Below are 23,251 nucleotides of genomic sequence, written 5' to 3'. Positions count from 1 at the left end.
AGAGGCGTGGGAAAGGAGGAGAACATGACGTGTGTGATATTCCGGTTCTTTCCACCCAATTTCCACCTGACCACCTAACTTTCACTCGATCCACAACCACCGCTTTTCTTTAATCCTGGGCCAATGAAAATCTACATAGACTCTACTTCTCTCTACTGCTGTCTTCGCCGCCATTGGTTCTGGAGATGCCTCGCTACTGGTCTAATACCTCTCACTCGGCCTCTTCTGTTTTTAGACTTCCTCGATGACTGGGGGGCCTTCTCGTGCTGAGTCCCAAAGATTTGCCGAGGCGAAGATGCAGTCGAATCTTCGGAGACTTCTATTCTTAATGTAAGCTTTGCTACGGAGATACTCGCGGACAATTGCGGAGCCCTGGTAGCTGCTAGACCTCTAATGCCCGTTGACAATGCACTTGCTGGGATACACATATGTATAGCGAGCGTTAGCGCCGAGCAACGACGACCATCATCGTGATCCGCCTCAGTTCATGCGTCTTTCTCGGGTTTGTTACTTGCTTGCAACACCCTGGCTACTCTAGCAGCACTAGCTTTGACGACTTCCAGCAGCATGCGATCTCCTGAAATAACCCGTCTTTATGAATGCTCTCACAGATGCGTCCGATACGCAAATGCCTGAATGCATTCTCCGACACGGGTTTCTTGCACGCCGCACCAGATAAACGAGGCGATTTTTTCAGCGTTGTTCTCATCGTACACCCTTGACCTCGAACGGCGATGTTCTCCTCTTTGCTGGGCTCCCTTGCGCTCTTGGTACCATTGACGTTTGCTCAATCGAGCGCAAATACGAGTTATGCACCCACCGATGCCTACCGTCTCGGTCCTTCAAACGCCGCGTGTACACTTCAGACGTACAATGTGACGGTGACGAGCAACAACACGGTTTTCACAAACGTGAACAGTTATGCGAACGAGGTGATACGATTCATTCGAATCCATTTACATAGCATTGACTAACTCTTTGGGTTAGACCTACCTTACGGCCGTATGGCAAACGTTCCTCGCGACGTTCCCGTACGGAGACAACTTCACCGAAGGCTACACTACCGGTTACCAAGAAGTGACCAACACGTACGCCATCGCTGGTACCCTCTGCACGCCTCTTTCAGGAGCAAACACGACCGGCGTCCAGATACTGTTGCACGGAATTGGATTTGACTCCAGGTCCGCCGTCTTCACCTCTGCTTTCCATGCATTCAAAGTAGTAACCACGCCATCTGTCTAGCTACTGGGACTTCACCGCCGATGGCACCAACACCTACAGCTACGTCTACTCCGCCGCAGCCGCCGGGCACTCCACCTTCCGGTACGACCGCCTCGGTACCGGCCTCTCCGAGAAGCCCACGGACGGATACAACGTCGTGCAGAAGTCGACCGACATCGCGATCGCCGCCAAGCTCGCGGAGATGCTCCGCGAAGGCGGCGCCATCGTAGGTTCCCCGACCGGCGGGTACGACAAGGTCGTCATGGTAGGCCACAGCTACGGGTCGCTCACAGCGCAGGGCGTCACGGTTCTCTCGCCTTCTGCGGTCGACGGCGCGCTGTTGACGGGGTACTCGGCCAACAGGTGGGCTATCCCAAGGAGTGAGGTGGTCGGAATATGCTTGATGCTCATGATACCCTGCACTGTAGCACTGCTGTGCCCCTATTCTTTGCTGCCTCCGGTTTCGCGAGTGCCTCGGTCGTCATGCCTGATCGATACAATGCGGCCGAGGTCAGCAACTCGTACCTCGTTACTGTCGGGGTAAGCATCCATAGGCCTGTCATCTTCCGAGAGGCTTGTAGAACTAAAACATCTCTCATGGTAGGCATGGAACAACCAGCTGCTGTACTGGTACTTCCCGTACTACGATAGCGCGCTGTACAACTACGCACGCGCGTTCGAGCAACCCGCAACGCAAGGTGTCCTTCTCACGCTGGGCTACAACATCACAGCGGCACCCGCGTTTACTGGTGCTGTTTCCGTGGTCCGTAATCTTCCCGTTTCTTTCAGCCAAATGCCAACCTCATCGTTCCCTTGGGCTGGCTTATAGATCAGCGGTGCATATGACTTCCCCTTCTGCCAAGCAAACTGCTACGCCGTTCCCGCAGGATCGAACTTCACCAACACCCTCGAGGGTGTGCAGGCGCTCTACCCCGCCGCGAGCAGCTTCAGCACGTACGTCGTGCCTGACGCCGGGTACGTCCGTCCCCCCTTCTCTTCCCTTCCTTTCCCTCGCTCCAAGTGCCTGGATACCGTTCCTTTCCCGCGTCCAGCTACCTGTACAACTTCGCTGATCTGCGCACGGCATGCACAGGCACGTCTGGCACCTGCAGTACTCTGGCCCGACGGCATACCAGGAGATGATCCAGTTCGCCGAGCGTGTGTTCGCCGCCTGATCGAACGGCGAAGTTTAGATTCCACCCGGTTCTACCCACCTTCCATGCCATGCCCGTGCTATAGACCAATAGGCGCGGGCGGTCTGATAGAAACCCTTTGTTCACATTTGTCCTTGTCGAATGACACAGTAATGGCACCTATATTTCATGTTCTCACGTACACGCGTGCTATGCACCGTCATCGTGCGAACGATGGTAGCGATGAGTGAGCTGTGCGCGCCGTTCGCACCGGATGGCCATCATTGTCCCCTTGGCCATTGTACGTAGATGTTTTGCCAGCACTGGTTTCATTAGCTGCGAAGTGAGCAGTACGGATGGGGGATAAATCTCCTGAGAGAGCTTGGAATGACCTGGACAATAAGGCACGTAGAGGATCATGCGATGAAAACCGACTTCTGTACATCGAGCACAAGGACTTACTTATAGTCCTCATTCCAAGCAGTTTGAGCATGGGCAAGAGGAACCGTCCGAACCGCAAAGTGCTTGCTGATGACAGTCTGCATCGACTCGACTGTAGCTCGGGACAGATAGGGGCTTGTCGGAAATTTCCCTCGGGCATGACTAAGCATTAGAATGGATAGTCATGGACAGGGGCATCTTGAAGCATTGTTATGAGAGGCTGAAACCATTCTCATGCGTAACTATGCGAGACAAGCACATGGGAATGGCATTCTGATGGAGTTGTTAGCCGACGTCAGCCGGGCATTAGGATCCATTGTGATGGATAATGTTGTAGCGAACAGGGGTATACCAAAAACGAACTGGCCGCTTGACGACCATCAGACCCTTACATTTTCCTTACCATTTTACTTGCGTTTTACTTAAACAAATCCCTCTGGGCGAGCCTGGATCCAAAGGAAGGGATGTGCAAGTAGTGCATTTGCGTTGTCGGTCATTTACATGATGGATATTTAAGGTCGATAGTATGTGTTACATAAGATTGATATAAGCAATTGAGAGTGTTGCAGTTTGTTGTAGCATGAACACCATGTTGAATGAAAGCGTAGTCGAAGTCTTCGTCGACACAACAATCATTGACCATGGCATACAAAACAGTGCACGCGGAACTGCAGAAAACAGTTCCTGTGGCGAGTAGTCGGAATCGTGGGGACTTAGGTGTATGTGATGCAGGCAATAGCTCGGGAGAGCGCCGGAACATTTGCATTGAAGTGATATAGTATTCATGTTTCAGAAACCAAGTAAGGCCTGCAGTTGCGGCGGCGATGTCGGGTCTGTTCTGCACACACGCATGGAAATCGATTGATCAAGGTGCGTGTCGTACAATTATGTTTCATGACCAATTTGTTAAAAAGATACAGTTACTTGGGATCAACATCAGGTACCATATTCTGCATTCTGTCGGCCTCGAGACTTTCTACAGTTGAAAACAAACCCATCATTTTCTTCCACCTTGCCCCTGGAGGACCCATGACTTCTTCACGACGAGAAGCATCAACAGCGCAACATCCAAACTCGGCCCATCGTATGAGCGCTCCTGAACAATATTGTGTGAATGAGACCCGGGTTTCACCTTCTTGAATAAGTGTGTTGCCATGGTTAACAATACTGGAAGGGATAAAGATGACAGAACCCGGTGGAAACCTTATGACGAGTCCCCATTCATAGAGAATGAGGTGCCCTCCCATGTCGGGATTATAATTACCCCCAGCCCATATAGCACACCAGCCATGCGCTAAGTCGCTTGGATCACGGTGCCTGCAGCATATGATGGCGTTGCCTACATTGAACGTGATTGCTGGGTATACGGATGGGAGGATACGGGTGAGGGCTGGATTGTGGGCGTGAATTGCGCGAAGATGCTTTTCTTGATACCTGAACAGCTTTGGGTTGTAACGCCAAAAGGCGCCTGCAGGATATAAACACCAACGTAAAGTCAAAATAGATGAATAACTTACTGTTGATGAAACCGATTACGCGAGCAATACATTTATTTTTCAGAAGTTTTCTGGCAACTTGCTTCCTGGTTTTTAAGAAATGGTGCGGCATCTGCAAGAATCGTGAGTATCAAAGTTATAACAGAAACAGGTGTAATCTGTTTTACCTTAGACCCTTGTCCATGTGACAGCCCAGCCGTTACCGACTTGGTGGGCACAGGGTAGGGATTGATACCTTTGATGGGACGCGTCTTATTACAGGACTCCCCACGTTCGTAACCTGCTTCAGGTTCTGCATTTTGAAGTGCTGCAGTAATTTTATTGACGAGTTGGTGGTCTATGACAAGGCCACCGTCGGCTGTCTTCTCTGTTATGGCTCCTGCACACATGCCTACGATTAAGCCATTCATGTCGCGGATAGGCGTAGGTGTTCTGATAATTATCAGTAGTAATCGTGTAACGCTGAGCGTAAAATATACCTACATTCCATCCCAATCAATTTTACGAAGTCCGTCGCATTGCAGCTCGTCAAGTTCAACAGCTCTATCACTATACCTGTTTTTATCGTACTTGCATCCACGTGATGCATATCCAGTGCTTTGAACATGAGGGGAGTTTACAATGGCTTCAGAGATTGTGATAGGTTGGCCTAAAGGAACGTGTAGTTTACCGAGTCCAGGCCGTGGTTGAAAAGGAACGTAACGGGTGGAGTCGTTGTTGTTGTGTTTGATTTTTCTCCGCTTAGTTTTTTTGTTAAGCTTGCGGCTCGTTACCTTGGAATCGCGTGTACGTTTCTAAGTATGTTAAGTAACTTTGTACTCCAAGTAGTAGATATGACACACACCTTTGAAGATACGTCTTCACAGTTGGTCGTAGTATCTCTGTGAACTACAGTTTCCTCAGAGTGTGCATCGCTTTTATCATCTGCGACGTCAGAGTCTTCGTCAACATCCGTTAATCCCGCTATGAGGTCGAAAGGTTCTGCGATTATGTCGGAGTCGTCTTCGCACATGCTGATAACGTCATCAAGTTCGAAATGGTAAGGTTCCTCGAAAAATGATTGATAAGGATTAGTATAAGGACGATATCCAGAGACATCAGTTACTTCATTATCGCGCATCAAACACAATCGCTCAGACGTATGTTCCATGTTGTCCTGTATAAAGTGAACTTGGTAACGTATCAGTTGTAGGAAATGCAAACCTTTAATTGCACGAAGGAAATGGCGTTAGTATCTGGGACAATGAACGCGCGTACGCGGGGAAAGCTAACCATCGATAACGTGTTTCCGGTACCATACAGGTTGTTTGTACATGCTTTGCATACAAACTAATACAAAGGGCGGCCTTATCGACGTAGTGCACGCTCAGCATAGGATGCCCAAGTGCGTCATCAGATGCTATAAATTGCTATGTTTTTGTTAGTCTTATCGTCGCTTCCCATTTCCGCAGATCATCGTAGTCGATTTCGAATACTCAGCCGTCAACCCGCTTGCCTTTGATATCGCGAACCACTTCCACGAGTGGACAGCCAACTACCACTCCGACGTCCCCCATATCCTGGACCCGTCCCGGTACCCCACCCTCGAGCAGCGACGGAACTTCTATGTTGGCTACCTACAGCATGCCGCGAGCTCGCTGTCGGACGTGGCGGGCGAGAGCCCATCTCCAGCTAGCGAGAAGGATCTCGCAACGCTCGAGCGTCAAGTCCGCATCTGGAGTGCAGCATCACACGGGATGTGGGCGATTTGGGGTATCGTACAGGCCCGCGACGACTTGGCGAGGGGAGAGACTCAGCCCGAGTTCGACTATATTGGGTACGCACAATGTCGGATGCAGAGTTTCCGTAGGGAGGTAGAGGCGCTCGGAATCTAGTTCCTTAGAACAGACCTACTATATATACCCGGCCATTTATTGTTTGTGTTGGTTCTCTTTTCTCTGTCAGATATTTGTATGTAGTACCCTATATCATGGAATCTTTGATGATCGCGTTTACGAAAGCGTTTTATTCAAGAGCATTTGGACTAGGAATATTGCACAATGAAATGTAGGCGATGGGTACTTTACGTCATGCAAAAGACTTGAAGGTATGCAAGCATGAGTACAGCGACAATAATAAAGATTGGTGAGTGCATGAACGTTCACAACATATGCAGAAAGAGAAAAAAGAAAACACAAAGTCCGTTCCAGCGGTTGAGATAACGTCCGATATGTTTTTAATCAGATCCATTGTGCGTTGTTGCTTACTCGGTTCGACCCAACTGCGAGCTCGGACTGGGGGAAAGCAACCGAAAGGTTGCTTCGCGTCAAGCTGCCCCAGTTGCCTGCACTGCCTGACCTGACGTGCGACCGAGGAGCTGTTCCGGAAGTGGAAAGGCGGTCGTTCTGGGAGCCCATGCCGAAGGAGGAGCTGACGTTGGCGGCCGACGGAGTAGTCGGGGAGGCGTACTCAAAATCGACGTCCGCCCCGTTGAAGGAGTGGCGAGGGTTAGACGTGTTCGTCCTGCGAACACGCTGAGAAGAATTGAGTTAGCCTGGACCGATTGTAAGAGGCAATGTGCCATACCTGATTTTGCCCCACAATATTCAAACGAGCGGCAGTGGACCGACCGAGATCGGGGCCGGCGGTCAGAGGAACCGGCGAGTGGATCGCGGATTCACGCGGGTTCATCATCAGTGCGTTCTGCTGGCTAGCGAGGGTCGGATAGGCCGACTTGTTCTGCTTCGCAATATTCGTGAGGGACGCAGTATCGACACGGAGGGACCCGGTGGGCGGTCGGGTATTATACATGTTATGAGCTGCAGAGTTCGTGTCAATAGGCGTAGCAAGGTCGTGCCTGCTGTGAGAGATCCGCGAGAGAAGGGATGTCGGGGCGTCACTGGGATCGCTCGCCGAACTATTAGCACGTTGGCGAGAGTCAATCGTCGCAGAAGGGGGAGGTACGCCCTCAGCACCGGGGGCAGCACCGTTCGCGGGGAGCTCTGTGTGGATGAAACAGCAACGTTTCCCATACGGGCAAGCGCCCGATACCCAGAACGTCTATCAAGGTATTAACATCGAGAATACCATTGAAGCTATGAATCTTACCCTGCAGATCTCCGTCTTGTACTAGTTTGTCAAATAGTATGAGCAACAAAAAGGCCATGAAGGGAGGCGAACTCACTTTTGGATGACGAGCCACAGACCGCAATTCCCCTTCACCATTAGCGAAGTGGCACTTGGTGCCGTAGACACCACTAAAAAAAATGTGAAAGACAGAAGCGAAAGCAAATTTTACTTCGCGCCTGCACTGGAAAATAGTACGTACGTGAATATTGAGTGACAAAGACAAGTGGGTGTGGCACACACGGCGCTGCCGCGCCCGCATCGCTGGAGAACAAGCTATCCGGCGTGCTCTTTATCGCCGGTGCGGTCGTTGTCGTACAGCGCGCGTTGTATGCTCATGTTGTGCGTGGGAGCGGGGATGGGTGTGCCAACGGCGAAGGATAGGGCGTCACGCAGTCGCAGCCGCTCGCGACGCCGAGCTCCTCCTCTCGCTCGACATTCCCGGCTCGCCGATGCAACCGCAGTCGCAGACGCAAAAACCACCACCTCTCCGCGCAACGCATGTCTTCCGCGTCCGCCTCTGCGGCGACGCCTGGGCGGAGTTTGGCGGTTTTGGGCGCGGCGAGCGCTGGGCTGGGGAGGAGGGGCAAGGCCGTGGCGGATGACGGGGAGATGGGGTGTTCGACGAAGGCGAGGAGGAGGCGCGTGCTTCGCTTGGGCGTGAAGAAGGGCAGCGGCAAGGCCACAGCCGACGCCGACGCCGAGTCAGGGTGCTACAGACTCGACAAAAGGACTTTCTTGGACGAGGGTACAAGAGCGGGAACAATAAACGGACACTGTGATTACGGGTCCGAACGATGAGGCGGACGCCATGATATTCTGTCCGGGTATTGTGGATGAGGTGCAGATCAAGGCGACGCCTGTCAGGATAGTCGCGAAGATGGAAGATGGGGCAGCAAACGCGAACGGGACATCCAGAGAAAGAGGTAAAAGCGATGTTGTTCGTGACCGATGAGTGCAGTGCGGAAGGACGCGAATTGAACGCTGGACGCGGACGCGTCGATGCCGAGCGTGCGCGCGCCGTGAAAGAAGTGGACGTGGGCGGGGCTCCTGCCGTGAAGGGCGAAGTTGTTTTGACTTGAAGTGACATACGATTTGCTTTGGGCGGCGGGCGTGTTGGGTTCCCAGAGAATGGAGCGGAAGGTGTGATAGGTTAGGGTTGTAGGAGGGTGTGTGACTATTTCGGGACGCGCTTGAAGCCGGGACGGTTGCTTTTTTCACGTCTTTACTTCTTACCTTGTGGTCAACGCACATGCGGCGCAACGTGGACAACTTCGCTCGTGGGCACACCACTTGTTCTGGGCGGGTTTCCATGTTTGTACCTGTCTTGGGCTGCGACCTCGAGTTTCTAATTTCTATATATTATCATTCATTCAATCTATGGACGCTGCAGACCAAGCAGTGGTTGCACGGCTTTAATACAAACCTTAACCCTAAGCTAAAAGAAACAGAAAAGTGTCATGCACGTCGGATAAATGATGACATAACAGGTCTTGAACGTCAACACAGACTCTGCTAGTCTCCCCTAGGCAGACCCTATATCAGAAGACAGTCGTTCTTGATATTAAGACTCTGCCTCTGTCGACGCGAACACCCGTCTTCCGTCGAAGCCGATTGTCTCTGTCCTCAGCACTTTCAGATGCTATAAGTTGTCGCACATGGATTCACCGTTTACTCGTATTAGCTTCCCTTTCTTGGGTAGAGACGGAGAAACAGTTTTGTCTATTTACTCGATAAAAAGCTAAGCTCAATCATACGTGTTACATATAGTGGATAAAATTGAAGAGTGTCGCAATTCGTTGTAATATGAACACCATGCTGAATGAAAGCATGCTCAAAATCGTCGTCGATACAATGATTATTGACTATGGCATATAAATCTGTGCACGCAGAACTGCAGAAAATGGTGCCTGTAGAATACTCGGCATCATGATGATTAAGTTGAATATGATGTATGCAAACGCTCGGGAGAGCACCAGAAAGTTGCCACTGAATTGGAAGATACGTGCGACTCAGAACCCAAGCGAGACCTGCAATTACGGCTGCGACATCAGGTCTGTTAGGTACACATACATGGAAATCGATTGACAAGGGGGCGATGTGAGAATAGAGGGAATTAATCGGTGTTTGGTGCCAGAGAAAGGTTACAAAGACTTCAGAGTTGATGTCGGGGGACGGTGACGGGGTAGGCTGCGACAATGAGTATTGCTTCAGTCGTTGATATCAAACAAATGCGAATACAAACGTTGTCGCTGAGCATGTAAATTGCCCTTTGGAACTCGAACCATTCGATATCACCGGTGACTGCGCTATCACACAAACCGGATACTTGTTGAGAAGATAGAGAGCCTGTGATCGGCCATGCGTGGCTGTATAAAGTTAGCTCTACGAAGGTGATGTGCATAAGTGATTGCTGTTATAGAATAGAGATATGCTTACGGATAGCTAATGCACGGTTGATGCCTGCGTCGGTAATAAGATCGTCGGCAAGTAGTTCCAAGAAGGCATCGTCACTATCGGAATATGTTGAAGTGTCGGTCATGGACGTAATAGTAAAGTCCGTAAAGGAGCTGGTTGTTAGAAGAACCCTATCAGCGTATGATGTCATCAAAATGTCACTTTGGGCATTGCTCAGAAAGAAGACATTAAGGATATTAGTGATCCGATTGCAATAGAAGTAGAGTAAATTTATAAGTATATACAGATAACAGAAACGTGTACTACAGTAACAACGATATTCTTTTTACTGTGTTATGAGGCCACAATCAATTGCGCTGGGGTATTGTTAAGATTAAGTACTGGTTTTATTAACTAACGGGAATAGGTGAGCTCACTCTTTGATTAACGTTACGATGTCGTCCCCGTTTATTTCTTGTAGGTGTTCGTTCCCGGTCTCGAGATAAGCCAGCATGCTACCTTTGATATGAGAAGTATCCGGATTGGGATGGTACAGCAACCGTATATCTGGACGCTGATAATCTAGCAGCCACGGGTTCACGCGGGTTTCGGTTGTGAAAGGAGGTAGTTCGTATACGATGTGGATAGGTGACCGGAAAATTATAGAATCGTCTTTGGGGTGGGCTATCAAACGGATCTCCCTGCATCGACTGCTCGGTAACAACATGGGAGCTATCGGATGACCTGCTGGAGTAGCCGGAAAATATGTGGTGTGCAGACATTGGCAGTGGTCGCCGATGTATACCCCCAACGCCTTAAGGTGCTTGGGCAGTTCAGATAAGGGGAAAGTTCTGAGTCGATAGTCAACTTACAGCATCGTTGTATACAGATTTAAGTTTTGTTGGGAAGTCCGATTCCGGTGTGACATGAATACATTCTGTCCAGTTGGTAGGCATAGCGACAACGTGTTGCGGAGATACAAGCGAAAGTGGCAGCGAGGCAGAGTGTTAAAAGAACGAGCAAGCTATGACGTGCGATGACACAATGTCAATTAAGCATCAACAACGTCACATGATACACAAAGCCGAGAGTTTGTACGCTGTTTGTACGACGGAGAAGTGAACGAGCCAATTACATTAATGAGAACACGAACATGTACCGTATAGAATGCACAGGGAGAATGAAAAATCAGCATGCGCGGAGCAAACCAAAAAGCGAACAGTAAGTGAACCAATTACGCGTAGTTTGTAGTAAAGTATAGCGAACTACGTTCGAAACCGTGAAGATCACAAGTTGATGAATGAAGCCGACTGAGTAGAAGGTCCAGCGTCGGCAATGTTCTGACTGTGGCTGATTAGGTCGAGCTGGATAAGCTCGAACCGCGCCTTTGTGTGAACACGGTTGTTTTCCATCACCTCGAGACGACGAAGTCGGGCGTCAACGTGTACTGCGTCACCTACTCTCAATAATCTGAAGTCAAGTTCGGGCATGGTGGGTCCATTGGCGGGACTGCCGTCAGCGCGAACGGTTAAGCGCGACCGGCTGTCCCAAACGCCTTTAAATTGAGACTGAGAATTGTTAGCACAAGATGCATATACGTGTGTTTTTTACTGACCGGTCTGTCCCCCTGCCAAACATAAAAATGTACTTCTCGATTACTGAACACTATACGGAATGAGCAAATAATCTGCAAAAGACAAAGGCGGCACTTACGAAATGAGGAGTGGGCTTTTCAAACCGACGAAGGATTTGCAGAGCGTAATCGGTCATACTAGAAGAGGTCAGTTTCAGGCGAATGCTACGCAAGACGGAAGGGTTGCTGCGATCGGGTTGGATGTGTGTAAGAACACCAGCGCAAACGATTGTAAGCAGGTTGTCCGACCCCATTTTACACATGTAGTGTTTTCCTTCGAATTTATGGCCCCATTCAGCGTTTCTAGGTATCCAATGAATCGAGTGTACGCCTTCAATCATTTTTCCTATCCTCGTGCTAGCTCTCATGCGACTATAAATGTAGTTAGTACCTGTAATATAGACCGTACGAAGCGACTCACTCGACGACGATGGTAGGGAAGTTACCTATGTATCGCTCGTCACAAGGTAGACCAGAGTAAGTGTTAACCACATCGCGCCAAATTTCGGGCCTGAAACCGTGCGTGCAATCAATAGCGGGCCCAGAAGGTGAACCGCTGGGCAAAAGCAGTTGAAGCAGCATCATTCGCGTAGTCGCCTCAGGAGTGTTTGAATCGACATTGGTTGCATGGTGACCGGTCGACGTGGGCGAAGGGATAATATTGACAACGTGATCAAATGTGTGATTAGGTCCCGGACCAGTTGCAACAGAAACTTGATGCGTCGACTGATGTTGATTGGTAGTGGCAGCGTCGGATCCAGGAGAGGGAGGAACACTAGACATAGTCGAGCTAGTAGTACTGCTGTTTGCGGAGGTACGATTATTCGAATAATATTGCGAGTTTTAGATTCATAGAGAGCGCACCTGGACACTGACACTGTACGTTAGTGGAGTGTTAAATGGGCTACCTCAACGGAAAATCTAGCAGCGACGGTTAACGTTCAAATGGGTATGTAGCAAACTGGACTGTACCGTATCTGCCGTTTAAAGTCGCCTAAAGAAACTGGCTCGGACCTACTGGGCATCAGCAATGATTGTGTACGTAGTAAACTGACGTACATGTAACGTCTCATATTGAGTTCGTTGTGTTGGGTGGTAAGGAGGGAGATAGAGCACGAGAGCACAAGAGAGGATGAGAGTGACGAGCAGAGAAACGTTAGGGGTTGCCGACAGGGGTTATATAGGCGCGCTGATTTTCGAGAAAGTTAGGTTTGCGGGGCCAAGAATGGATTCAAACAATGATAAACGTCGGGCAGCGTTGCGCAATCGAAGGACGTGCTTCAGAAGCGGAAGCGCGAGTGGAGTGTGCTTGAATTCAAGAAGACGTTAATAATACAGGTTGTGCGTACGTGAGATAGGACACGGATGGCGGAAACAGAAAGTAAACGACTCAGACATCGAGACCATCGCAAACATCGACCTCTTCTTCGCTGTCGGACTCTGCACCGGCAGGTGGACCGTCGCTCTGGAAAAGCACAATTATGGCACACAAGACATACTGCGCGCGCCATTGACATTCATTGTTGATGACGCGGCCCCACTTGCTGATCTTGCTTTCTACGAGTATGAGGTCCTTTTTCTTCAACGCTGTAACCGGGATCTTGTGCATCTCGCGTTTACCTTTGATCCCGGCGCGTCCGTCGTAGACACGGTTGAACAAGGAAGCCTGAAAGATAAACAGATTCGGTTCGGACTGTGATGGCAAGAACAATCGTACGCACCTCTGTTGCGATCCCATTTAATTTACGCGTCTGCCAACGATTGAAATGCACAACCGCCCACGGTTCTGCAGAGTATGCTGAGGAGTACAAACGACGTTAGGGTCGAAACACCTGTTGCGAATAAGAAGTGCGTACGTAGCTTGGGACTAGACAATCCACACAAGGCGTTTGCCGCTTGAACGGACAACGTTGCGCATGGCGGGACGATAGCCAGTTGAGCGCGACTTGCCGGGACGCCAGCCTCCACAAATTTGAGCGAAGTGATTCGACCAACGAATAACACACTCAGTGGCGTCGCAGTTCCAGGGGCACAGATTAGTTTATCCGCCTTGGGATCTTCACCCGCAGCGTGACCCCACGACGCACTGCGTGGTAACATGGAGAATGCGTAAGAAGACTTCGATTCGTTGGCGTACTCCGATAGTGATCGGATGCGCCTGATGAACAATGCAAGGTAAGTTGATTACGCAACGGAGTCATACAAGGAACACAAGACATACCTCTGAATATCGGAAGGATAACTCTCAATCTCCGACTCATCAACAAACGTAGTGGGAGGAACCGGTACAGCCAAGGCAATGGTGTCGCGTTGCTGGTAGATTAGATGAGAAGGAGAAGCAGGATTGATCAGTGCTTGGAGAGAGCGTGGGTTGGTCACAGAAGTAGACGCCGGCGTTACACTAGAAGATAAATTGACTTGTGACTGCGCCGTGGTGCTGAGAACAGATGTGAATGAGGCCAGTGGATAAAATATAGTTCGCATTAGACGTACCTAAGGTCGGTGCCGACATCAAAATTGAATAAGTTAGAACAGTACAAAATTAGGTTTGGACTGCGCATACCTTGCGTCAGCAACGCGGTGAGCGGGCGCGTCGCTCGAAACGTTGCCGTCTGATCTAATGAAACACAAGTGTCAAATACAAGGTCGAACTAGAGACACGAATAGAAGATGTACCGAGCCTTCTTGTTGTCGGCTTTTTCTTTGTTCTCAGCGCTTCGTTTCCGCGATTCGGACATAGCTGCGTAAAGCAGCTTCGTTTGTCACTGAATTACCCCCCCCCCCCCGCGCCTGCGGTGAGCGCTCCCTTATAACACACGGCTGATAGCGTGATTTGACGAAAGATATTTTCTGCGTTGCAACATATATGATATCACGTTGCAACATAGGGAAAATAGGGGTAAGCAACTTATGAAGTCAACGATGATGTACACAGGGTCGATAGTCATTGAAACTCACTTAGCGTCAGCGTCAGCAACGCCGGATTGATTGTCTTCGCTCCCCTCCGCCCCTCTATGCGGTTCACTGTCAAGTTGAGTTTTGCATACCTCACGCCGAACAGTTGCAAGTCACGTGCGGGTTTGTCCAAAACATAAATAGTTATTGATAACATAAAACTAGCAAACAAGGACGAGTTAATGAACAAAGCGCTTACAATGAGTTATGCGATGAATCAATTACGATTGAAATCGTATTAGTTAAAGAACTTTATAACCATTCGCAACAATCCGAGAACATAAGTCTCCGAGCAGTTCGTCATGACGATCCGGCTTGTTGCGTATAATACTGTTGTTGATATAAGATCAATATGACGCACGAGTATTTGATCAAAGCTTACTTACTCGGAGAGGAACGTTATCAAAGACACACGATGTTGTAAATGTTCGGTTGTGACTGGCGCCGACGTTACTGCCAACAAGCGCCCGTCGCATTCGATCAAGGCGCGGTGAGGAGAACCATAGAAAATGACGGGTTTGAACATATCCACAGTGTCGTCACATTCTAAAAGGCAAACTATGTCGACAGAAGTGGCTATATAGCCGAGTCGATGTATACCAAACGTATCTGTAGAATGAGAGCAGTAAGCATGAACAAACCAGCTCAGCAGGATAGCAACCGCAGCGACCCTGGTGTCGAAGCAAGTTCTAGCGTATAAACAAGCTTCGCGCGATGCTTTTGGATAGTCGCTATTGCGAGTTGGAAAAGAATGCCAGATTAAAACAAAGTCTGTTATGTTGGGGTCTTGCTCCGTCGGCGATAGGTAATGAAGAGGGTGAGGCTGGCAAGCCGCCTGGGAACGGATAAAAACATGTGGGCAAGCAATAATATGCAATCAAAGAACATACGGCGTACACGAAGACGCGAACACAACTCCACGAAGACATCGTTCGTTAAATCTTCCAAACCGTTGACACTTTGATTCAGAAACCCTATTACATCATGGCTGGTTGAAGGCGGCAAAAACTCGAGGTCCAGCAAGTCCCTGATACAATCGGTACCTATGGAACATTAGTTGTCTCCTGGCCGCAGTTGACGGCTATGCTCTTACAAGTACTGAGCCGTTTAGATAACGGCAATATGAAGTTCAACCTCTTAACCATAGGCGATGTCTCAAAAAAAAGTTATACAATAGGGGATGATGTCGAGAGGGTACAGGACGAGACGGGGAGAGACGACTATTGTTGATAAAACGAAGCACGTTGTGTTTATGTAATATTTGTTACGTAATGTGATTTCGGGTCAGAACGGCTGCCGAATATATCCGAACATAAACGCGCTTAACGGAACGTGAGCTTGACGGTGTTAAACGGGTGTCTGTACTTGCCTTCGCACGATATGCAATAATAAGGACATATCTTGGACATCCACAGAGTGATTAGCATAGTTGTCCGTTCGCGTTCCAACACGTTCAATGTCTACTAATACGCTACCCATAATAGTTGCCTGGCGAGTGTCTCCAGCGACATGCATGTTAACGGCTGGAGGAGCCTCGAACCGATGGAGATCCGTGGAGTACAATATGTTGACCACGTACGGCAGCAATATTCTTTTGTTAGCGGGGTGGTGTGTGAGACGTAAACATCGAAAGACTTCTGATTCGAGGTAGACCTCGTAATTGGGGCCGTGCTTCAGTATCGGCACAGAGACAACATGCCTAGAACGACAGTATTGCCCCAAGTATAATACAGGCAATGTATGTTCCTGTACGGAGTATACGATTGATACAGATGTAAATGTGCATAGAAGTCGAATGTATCACGCACGTGCTGTTCTTTTAAGGTGTCTGAGAGCCAGACAGCACCAGCGTCGTCTAAGATCCAGTCATCCTCCGTAAGTTGTACGGGTTCGAAGGACATGATACGACTAATAATCAGTCCAGGTCAGGTTACCGTAGAGGCGTAGTGGAAGAAACAGAGAGATATATAGAGGAAAAAGGCAGTTGCTTGTATACGTACGACGGTTTAAGGGCTTGATGACGTCACAAATGAACACTGATTGCTTGCATCATGCATCAGGTGTGGAAATTGCACGGCCACATAGAATTATACAAGCTCACATATCGTCAACGTATCATCGACAAATCCATCAAATCCAATTCGCACACAAATATCGTTCGAATGGCATTCAACAACAAGCTCAACTAATTATACACCAGGGCTTAAAAGTCGTAAATATTCAGCTGGCTGAAACAACATGTGTGAATGTGTACCTAACTTATTACGGCCACGTGTTCGGCGCTCTACATCTCCGTGCAACCTCCACAAACATGCACGCTATGTTCAACGCAATTATACATATTTTTTTTTCTAACTTACTGATTATGTCATTGACGGTCTGGCTGACTCTGAATCTTTGTATACAACTGCGACCCAGTAAGTCTCTTCTTTTGTCACTGCACTTTATCCACCCTCAACTGCGCCTCCACTGGTACTTTGAGTCATGGCAGATGCACGCCGTAACTGTCGATCCCAGGGATGCAGCCACAATCCTTGATGATGGAAGTTTCAAGAATCTCATATAGATCAAACCTGCAAGGCTCTCAACAAAGCTCTCGACGATAGGAAGGCCAAACACGCCGCATACCAGCTCCGGTAGATCTGCAAACAAGCCGACAGTGTAGGCGGCCGGCATTGGTGCAATATGACTCAGGACGCACTTCAAGACCCGCAAATGGGTGGCTCGAGGATGGACGTTGGCGACGGACAGAATAACAAGACCTAAGGAGGCAGCAGAGTCAGCGATGGGTAGGAGGGGATGCCTACAAGGACAGAGAGTTCACGCTTGAGTTTGGTGATCAAGAGGCTAAGGTTTATGGTACAGGGGCTTTCCTATTTAGGCGCTAGACCGGCACGAACCGAGGGCGAATATAGCCAGCGGGCATGCGACATCAACATGTAGTACCACAGCCAGTTGAAATCCAAGACAAAGTCAAAATAAGTGCATAGTCGCAACGACGATTCGGAAACTTTGGATATGTCACTGACATACGATTGGACATCGAAATAAGCTACTGATTTCAACTATGTAACCGTAACTGATAATCAATTCGAAGTCTCCTTTATTACTGAGCGAGTAATCCTTGTTGCAACGCGCTACATATAACATGAACGCAAAAGAAGGTTATTAAATTTGCTGGAAACATTTGAGCACGGTAACAAGTACTCACCATCTGACGACAATAATAACATAACCTAGGTCGGAAAGTTTTAACGGTTCGTTCCCTACTTCGGCAAAAACCATGACATTGCCAATCAAAGCTGGTAATCCGTCTCGGTCGCAGATGATGCGATTGACTCTGGCATCGTAACCGAATGGACCCACTTGATAAATAATCCAAAGAGGTACTGGCAACGTAAAAGATTCGTTACCAGGTAAACTACTCAATCGTAGTTCACGATAACGCGAAGTTCTCATATACAGTTGACACATAAGTCGATCACGAGTTGAACACGGTACATGAACAACATGTCCTTGTCGACAGTTGTCACCGACGAATACTGCTTCTGGATCATCGGACTGAAAATTGTAGATTGCTATTAACAGGCCAATACTCAAAATGCAATAGAAGCTACAAGTATACGTACAAAGCAATCGCTGACTGTCGCGACCCATGCATCGTCGTTATCAATACCAACATTTACGAATCGAGCAAGATTGGAAGACATAGGAAATACGATGAACAACAACAACAACGAGCAAGGGATGGAGAGTAACAGAATTAAGAGAAGCGACGACCAGCAGGGCGCGTCTTAAGTTTCCCTTCTTTATAGGCGCTGAAAGAATGCAAGGACGATGAGATCATATGACGTCATTACTCAACAGGATGCTTACCAAGCAACTAACATCTTTATTTCTCCGATCTGATACTCGTCGAGATCCATCGTACCATTACCAAAGCGATAACAGATGACAAGGATGTTGCCTTTAATAGGAGAAGCGACATCACCACGCATGAAGATGTTCATCAGCTTGTTGACCCGACCACTATCTTGAGGTTCGAAGTGGATGTAATAATGATACGGAAGTTGGTTGGCGGGATGATGCATGCCGACGAGGGACACGGATCCGTAAGGCTTGGTGTACGAAGAACGAAGAGCGTATTTGATCCAAACATTAGGGTCTGGCTGGTTATACTTGTCAAAAGGGACGTCGACTAGCTGGCCGTCATTGGCATCTACACCTAAGAATACCCCTCGGACAAAAGACCGATAGTGCTAAAACCAAACAAAATGCGTAAGAGATATTGCGGGGATGAAGGTAGAAGACAGACAAGACTTAGCATGTGAACAAGAGTGTGCTTCTGGATGGCATAGTTATCGTCGTAGAAATGTTCTGTCTCAGAGCTGGTCATTATACTCGTAGACGAATCAAGCGCAAGGGAGAAGAGGCAAACTTGGAGAGATATCAACAACCGCGTTCGAGTGCAGCTGAGATTTATGCACGATTAGGAGTCTATGTCGTGATTGTTACGGATACGTCACAAACGATTCATTTATGAACTCACCACCGGAGACGAACATCGAGCAATGCAAGATAGAGGGACTATACCAGAAACAGGTTGTCAGCAGTGTTGAGCATTAGTCAAGGAAATCGATCGCACACGTCACAGGGGACAGAAAGACAACGAAATGGATTGGACTGTATCATATGCTGAACCTAAAACGTGACTAGTGCCGGAACGGTCGAAACGAATTGAGAGTAAATTTTTACGTCACTACCAAAGCTGACCAACGAGTATGGGCAGAGAGACGGGCGAACAGATATAAGTCAACAGTAGACAAGACAACCAAGAAGAAGAGAGGGAAAAAAGGAGACAAAATTAATGTTATACAGCGGCAACAACACGGTTCAGGCAAACAAAAGAAGCAGATATTGCGTAGGTGATAGGTTTAACCGACGAGGTTCACATCCGCGTCGTCCGTTCGAACGCGAGCGAAAGCCATGGGCAAGCCGTCGTACAGCTCCGCTGCAGATGCAGACCGCTTGTTGCTCTGCTTTTGGAACAAGTTTAGTATAAACTGAAAGCCAATCTTCCGAAAACATAAAACACATACTGACTGACCCGAGTCGTGTTGTTCCGGACTCAAATAAGTAGTGTTCTTAAGCGTTAAGAAAACCTTCAAAGTCCGACGCCCGGTAACGTCACCTGAAACCACTAGATCGAAGCCAACAACCACTTGAACGAAGTCACCATGCGTCAAAATCAACGGAGATGTGCGCAAGGTAGAAGCGTCGTTGTCGGCAAGTGTATACACGGGCGGACACATATCGATGCACCAATTGTCAGCGACGCGTTCGTATAGGTTGTCAGGATCTTCGAGCATGGACGGATGACGACGATCGGTCAAGTTCATACAAGTCTTTATGTATCGTGAATTGGTAGAGCTGGAAACGGTTGTCAAAAACCGCTCACCTTGACGAAGACACGGTGTTGAATTGATAAAAAACGCTTGAAAGGTCCTTCCGGTGTCGACAAAGGGACACCTAGTTTGCGACTAGCGAACTGCGCGATGCGGTTGAGATGGCTCATCGTTTCACCCCAAGCAGTTCTGTGTCCTCCTGATTGCAGTACAACAACATGCGCCGCCCTAGAAGCAGAATCTACTTGACTACAAAATTAACAATTAGTCAGCAACAAAAGATAAATGACATTTTGATCTGCTTACCCATCCCAATTCCCGAAAGTATCCAGCTTAAACGATCTAAGAAAGCCGTGAATTCTGACAATGAGTGGTTTGACAGAGAGACGGTTGTCCCCGCCCGAACGCGCGTACACTATTTCTTTCGGACCTCGAAGCGATTCATCGTTAAGTTTATTACGGATAGTCATGAACTGAGCAAGCTCATGAAACCCGAGAGGTACTGGTTCTCCTTGTTCACCTGGTTGCGTCGCACATGTCGAGTCGTCAGAACAAGGAGTGGCAGCTACCGTCCTTGCTACGATTGACAAGGGCTGAGGCCACGAATCAACCCCAGTGAAAACGGGCTCTAAGGAATTTGATGAGTTTCGAAGCAACCTGATAGCTCCATAGAAAAAATTACTACTCCTTCGGAATCCTTAGACGCGCCATAGGAATCTTTAGAACACAGCATGTTTGATTCATCGCCTCATTACATATGGTTTTCTATGACTAACTAAGATAAGCTAAGAGAAACGATGCGATGCGATGAAGCCCCAGAGATCGTAGGAAACCATAGAAACTCATCGAGACCCACCGATTTTGGTAGACATTGAGATAGAGCCACTGAGCGTCACGTCGAGCGAGCAGAGCAGAGAGGTCGCCAAAGAGAACCATAGAAATCTAGCGAACGAGCAGAAGTAGCAGGCACCAAGATAATCACCAAGAATCGTCAAATTGTCGCCAAGTCGTCGTGTTTGCTCAAATGTTCGGGCTGTCGCTAGGAGGAGGCGTGGGTTCGGGATCGGTCCATTTGCCCTTCTTGAAGAGGCTACAGCTCTTGTTCCAGGTCTGAATGAAGTCAGCGCACGCAATTGAGAGGTATGAGAGTGGTAAAACAAACCTCCTTTTCGTCCTTCGTGAGCGCACCCCAGCAGTTAAGGAAATGACCCCATGTTGCATGCGGCTCACCGCCGTGTGTTCGCCACCACCGTTTAGCACCCCACAGGCTCCTGCCCGCCGAGATCAGTCCAAGGTTGTGTGATAGAAGACGATGCTCACCTGCCACTGACTATCACAGGTGGCTCGTGCATCAAGCGCCCCCTTGTAGGATTCGTCGAGGCCATGGTGGCCCGAGCGCTGCCTGAAGTAGATACGGCGAGCTCGCTTGTGTTCGTGGGACCGGAGGTAGACAATGGGGGTGCAGTCGGGGAGACGCCCTCGGCGTGTTCAGTCGCGTTGGCTGTGTTCGAGGCTGAGGCAGTCGACGCCTCTGTGATTTCGGTGGCGGCGCCGGTGGTAGTGCGAGAGTGAGCGGTTGCTGAGTCGGGTGAGGATTCCGGTGGTATGTCCGTGCCATTGGCCGGCCTTGCGCTGTATGGCAGTACTAAGTACAGCCAAATAACAACGAGCAAAGCACTTACAAGGGGTCGTCATACTGCCTTGCACGACGAGGAGCGTCCTGATTTGAAGGGGTTGTGTCATTGGTTCCGTCAGAGGAACAGATGGGAGTCTGCGTGGAGAAGTGTCAGCGAGTTAAATCAAAAGAGACTGTGTGCGTACTGATTCGTGTCCGTCCGAATGCTCGGAAACCTGTCAAAGATGTCAGAATGCTGATCAAATGAAGATCAATCACATACATGGGCAGGCACTAATGACGTCGTTTTCGCCCGCTTTGACGAGCGACCTGACTCTGGCTCTGAAGCAAGCCATCCCATGGTGATCCACTCCGACTTGAGGGAAGGATAGACCTGCATCGCGATTGCCTTTGCCTTCCAGTGGCTGTAACACAGGCGGAGAACAGGGTAGAGGCGCTCCATGGTCTCGATCCACCAGTTCCGGTCCTCGATAGGGAGTTTTGTCCATGTGTATGCAGGCTGACGTAGCTTACCAATAAACCTGAAAGCCTCCTTCGCCATCTTGAGTATGGCCTCGACTGCGCGGCCATCGATAGGTGTGCCGTCCTTCGTCTGAAGGTCCTCGTGTGTATGGTTGACCCCCTCGCGGAGTTGGCGATTCCCTCGAAGACGGCCCGGTGCTGGTGCTGGTGCTGGTGCTGCTCCCTCCGAGTCGTCAGTCGGGTTGACGGGTCTGCCAAGAGCAGCAGCAGCGGCCCTCCTCTCCTTCTTCTTGTTGTGGAACTCCAAAGAATGCCAGGATGAGACCAGCGAGAACTCGGCCTCCTCGAGTTCAAGAGGACCCTCGAAGAGCAGGCCACCAGATAACGTGTCTGGCCCAGTCTTGGAGGTGTGGAATGTTGTGCGAGCTCGAGTAAGAAACGCGTTGAAGTCCAGGTTGAGCGGGCTTGTCGGATCCTGGGCCTGCGGTGTGGAGCCCAATGGAGATGTGGTCAGCGCAGCATCCGGTCGCCCGGTTCCAAGCCTTGTAATGATGTTCCTGATGCGCATATAGTCAGCGCTCACACGTGTACTGGGCAACTCACTCATATGCCTGAATTTGTCCTCGCAACCCCACATTCTCACCGCGCATGGCATCGAGGTCTCGTTTTAGTCCCTTGATGACACTATGCAGCTTCTCCGGGTCGCGCGTGGCCAGCTCATATGACGGTGCCTAAAATGGATCCCAAGATTAGCGCGCATGAAGATATCAAAACTCCTTACCTCATCGGCATCCACCTCCACGGAGTGGATGTCATCGTCGGTGGCCATGGGATGCTTGGGGATGTTGTTGACAATGAAGATGATAGCAAAACCTGCCTCTGCACGCATTTTGCATCTTATCTTGCCATCGGGGCTATTACCAGATTGGGCTTGCATTTCAAACTCCGCTCCCACGCCCGATCGCCCATGTCAAGTGCGCGTCGGGTTATCTCCATATACACAACAAACCACACGACCAAGTCCTCGAATAACCACCGCTGTGAACCAAATGACACCACCGGCAACAGAATCAGGAGATTCTCAAGTTCTAACCTATCTAGAAAGGGAAAGGCGCCAGGTACGCACATTTTGACATCGCACCAGTCTGATTCTTACTGTATCCTTTTCTGTTAGCCATCAACGCAACAGGGCAACCAGAACAATAACAGAAGCATCTCCGCACATGGACCCAGTACCATGGATTTTGATTGGCAGAAGATCATACAAAACCGTGCCAAGCGACCTCGCCACTATCCCCGCCTCATGGCCCCTAGCCGCACACGTAGTGGCACTGTCTATCGCCGTTTGACCTTGTAGCTTTTAGCCC

The 23,251-nt window shown here is 49.3% G+C and overlaps 8 protein-coding genes across 8 annotated transcripts; 2 read left to right on the top strand and 6 right to left on the bottom strand.

Moving 5' to 3' along the window:
• The first annotated feature begins 638 nt into the window (after window positions 1–638).
• Window positions 639–2,523, top strand: CONPUDRAFT_166650 (alpha beta-hydrolase). The gene is made up of 7 exons (XM_007772141.1): window positions 639–932; window positions 988–1,181; window positions 1,243–1,584; window positions 1,650–1,761; window positions 1,826–1,984; window positions 2,051–2,196; window positions 2,315–2,523. The coding sequence occupies exons 1-7, from the start codon at window positions 735–737 to the stop codon at window positions 2,394–2,396; spliced, it is 1,233 nt and encodes a 410-aa protein (XP_007770331.1). The 5' UTR covers window positions 639–734; the 3' UTR covers window positions 2,397–2,523.
• Window positions 2,524–3,862: 1,339 nt separating this feature from the next.
• CONPUDRAFT_16678 (uncharacterized protein) lies at window positions 3,863–4,267 on the bottom strand (the record flags this gene model as incomplete). Its single annotated transcript, XM_007771505.1, has 1 exon — window positions 3,863–4,267. A coding segment is annotated over one exon (405 nt), but the record flags the coding sequence as incomplete, so codon positions are not given.
• Window positions 4,268–4,663: 396 nt separating this feature from the next.
• Window positions 4,664–6,222, top strand: CONPUDRAFT_166649 (kinase-like protein; the record flags this gene model as incomplete). Its single annotated transcript, XM_007772140.1, has 2 exons — window positions 4,664–4,714; window positions 5,743–6,222. The coding sequence occupies 2 exons, from the start codon at window positions 4,664–4,666 to the stop codon at window positions 6,163–6,165; spliced, it is 474 nt and encodes a 157-aa protein (XP_007770330.1). The 3' UTR covers window positions 6,166–6,222.
• A 56-nt stretch (window positions 6,223–6,278) lies between these two features.
• Window positions 6,279–9,938, bottom strand: CONPUDRAFT_166648 (uncharacterized protein; the record flags this gene model as incomplete). The annotated part of the gene is made up of 8 exons (XM_007772139.1): window positions 6,279–6,804; window positions 6,857–7,330; window positions 7,379–7,399; window positions 7,455–7,527; window positions 7,769–8,109; window positions 9,470–9,586; window positions 9,642–9,781; window positions 9,836–9,938. The coding sequence occupies 8 exons, from the start codon at window positions 9,936–9,938 to the stop codon at window positions 6,511–6,513; spliced, it is 1,563 nt and encodes a 520-aa protein (XP_007770329.1). The 3' UTR covers window positions 6,279–6,510.
• A 2,878-nt stretch (window positions 9,939–12,816) lies between these two features.
• CONPUDRAFT_74315 (uncharacterized protein) lies at window positions 12,817–16,282 on the bottom strand (the record flags this gene model as incomplete). Its single annotated transcript, XM_007771658.1, has 14 exons — window positions 12,817–13,092; window positions 13,148–13,212; window positions 13,283–13,584; window positions 13,648–13,863; window positions 13,990–14,043; window positions 14,103–14,166; window positions 14,245–14,276; window positions 14,385–14,450; window positions 14,474–14,542; window positions 14,768–14,990; window positions 15,272–15,424; window positions 15,475–15,535; window positions 15,747–16,127; window positions 16,190–16,282. The coding sequence occupies 14 exons, from the start codon at window positions 16,280–16,282 to the stop codon at window positions 12,817–12,819; spliced, it is 2,055 nt and encodes a 684-aa protein (XP_007769848.1).
• Window positions 16,283–18,144: 1,862 nt separating this feature from the next.
• Window positions 18,145–18,777, bottom strand: CONPUDRAFT_155409 (uncharacterized protein; the record flags this gene model as incomplete). Its single annotated transcript, XM_007772138.1, has 3 exons — window positions 18,145–18,199; window positions 18,258–18,640; window positions 18,697–18,777. 3 exons carry the CDS (start codon window positions 18,775–18,777, stop codon window positions 18,145–18,147), a joined length of 519 nt encoding a protein of 172 aa, XP_007770328.1.
• A 538-nt stretch (window positions 18,778–19,315) lies between these two features.
• CONPUDRAFT_155408 (uncharacterized protein) lies at window positions 19,316–19,956 on the bottom strand (the record flags this gene model as incomplete). Its single annotated transcript, XM_007772137.1, has 3 exons — window positions 19,316–19,417; window positions 19,481–19,786; window positions 19,840–19,956. The coding sequence occupies 3 exons, from the start codon at window positions 19,954–19,956 to the stop codon at window positions 19,316–19,318; spliced, it is 525 nt and encodes a 174-aa protein (XP_007770327.1).
• An 850-nt stretch (window positions 19,957–20,806) lies between these two features.
• On the bottom strand, window positions 20,807–22,773 carry CONPUDRAFT_155407 (uncharacterized protein; the record flags this gene model as incomplete). Its single annotated transcript, XM_007772136.1, has 8 exons — window positions 20,807–20,896; window positions 20,949–21,057; window positions 21,107–21,418; window positions 21,469–21,557; window positions 21,608–21,637; window positions 21,685–22,441; window positions 22,488–22,615; window positions 22,666–22,773. 8 exons carry the CDS (start codon window positions 22,771–22,773, stop codon window positions 20,807–20,809), a joined length of 1,623 nt encoding a protein of 540 aa, XP_007770326.1.
• Window positions 22,774–23,251: the final 478 nt, after the last annotated feature.

This window comes from Coniophora puteana, assembly GCF_000271625.1.
Source record: "Coniophora puteana RWD-64-598 SS2 unplaced genomic scaffold CONPUscaffold_8, whole genome shotgun sequence".
Lineage (NCBI taxonomy): Eukaryota > Fungi > Basidiomycota > Agaricomycetes > Boletales > Coniophoraceae > Coniophora > Coniophora puteana.
This window is presented reverse-complemented; position numbering and strand designations above follow the sequence as displayed.

Excerpts from the sequence above, each read along its gene's own strand:
- CONPUDRAFT_166650 (XM_007772141.1), top strand. The coding sequence starts at position 735 with ATGTTCTCCTCTTTGCTGGGCTCCCTTGCGCTCTTGGTACCATTGACG. Across the intron at positions 1,182-1,242 it reads GGAATTGGATTTGACTCCAG|CTACTGGGACTTCACCGCCG; the intron begins GTCCGCCGTCTT and ends CCATCTGTCTAG. Across the intron at positions 2,197-2,314 it reads TACGTCGTGCCTGACGCCGG|GCACGTCTGGCACCTGCAGT; the intron begins GTACGTCCGTCC and ends CGGCATGCACAG.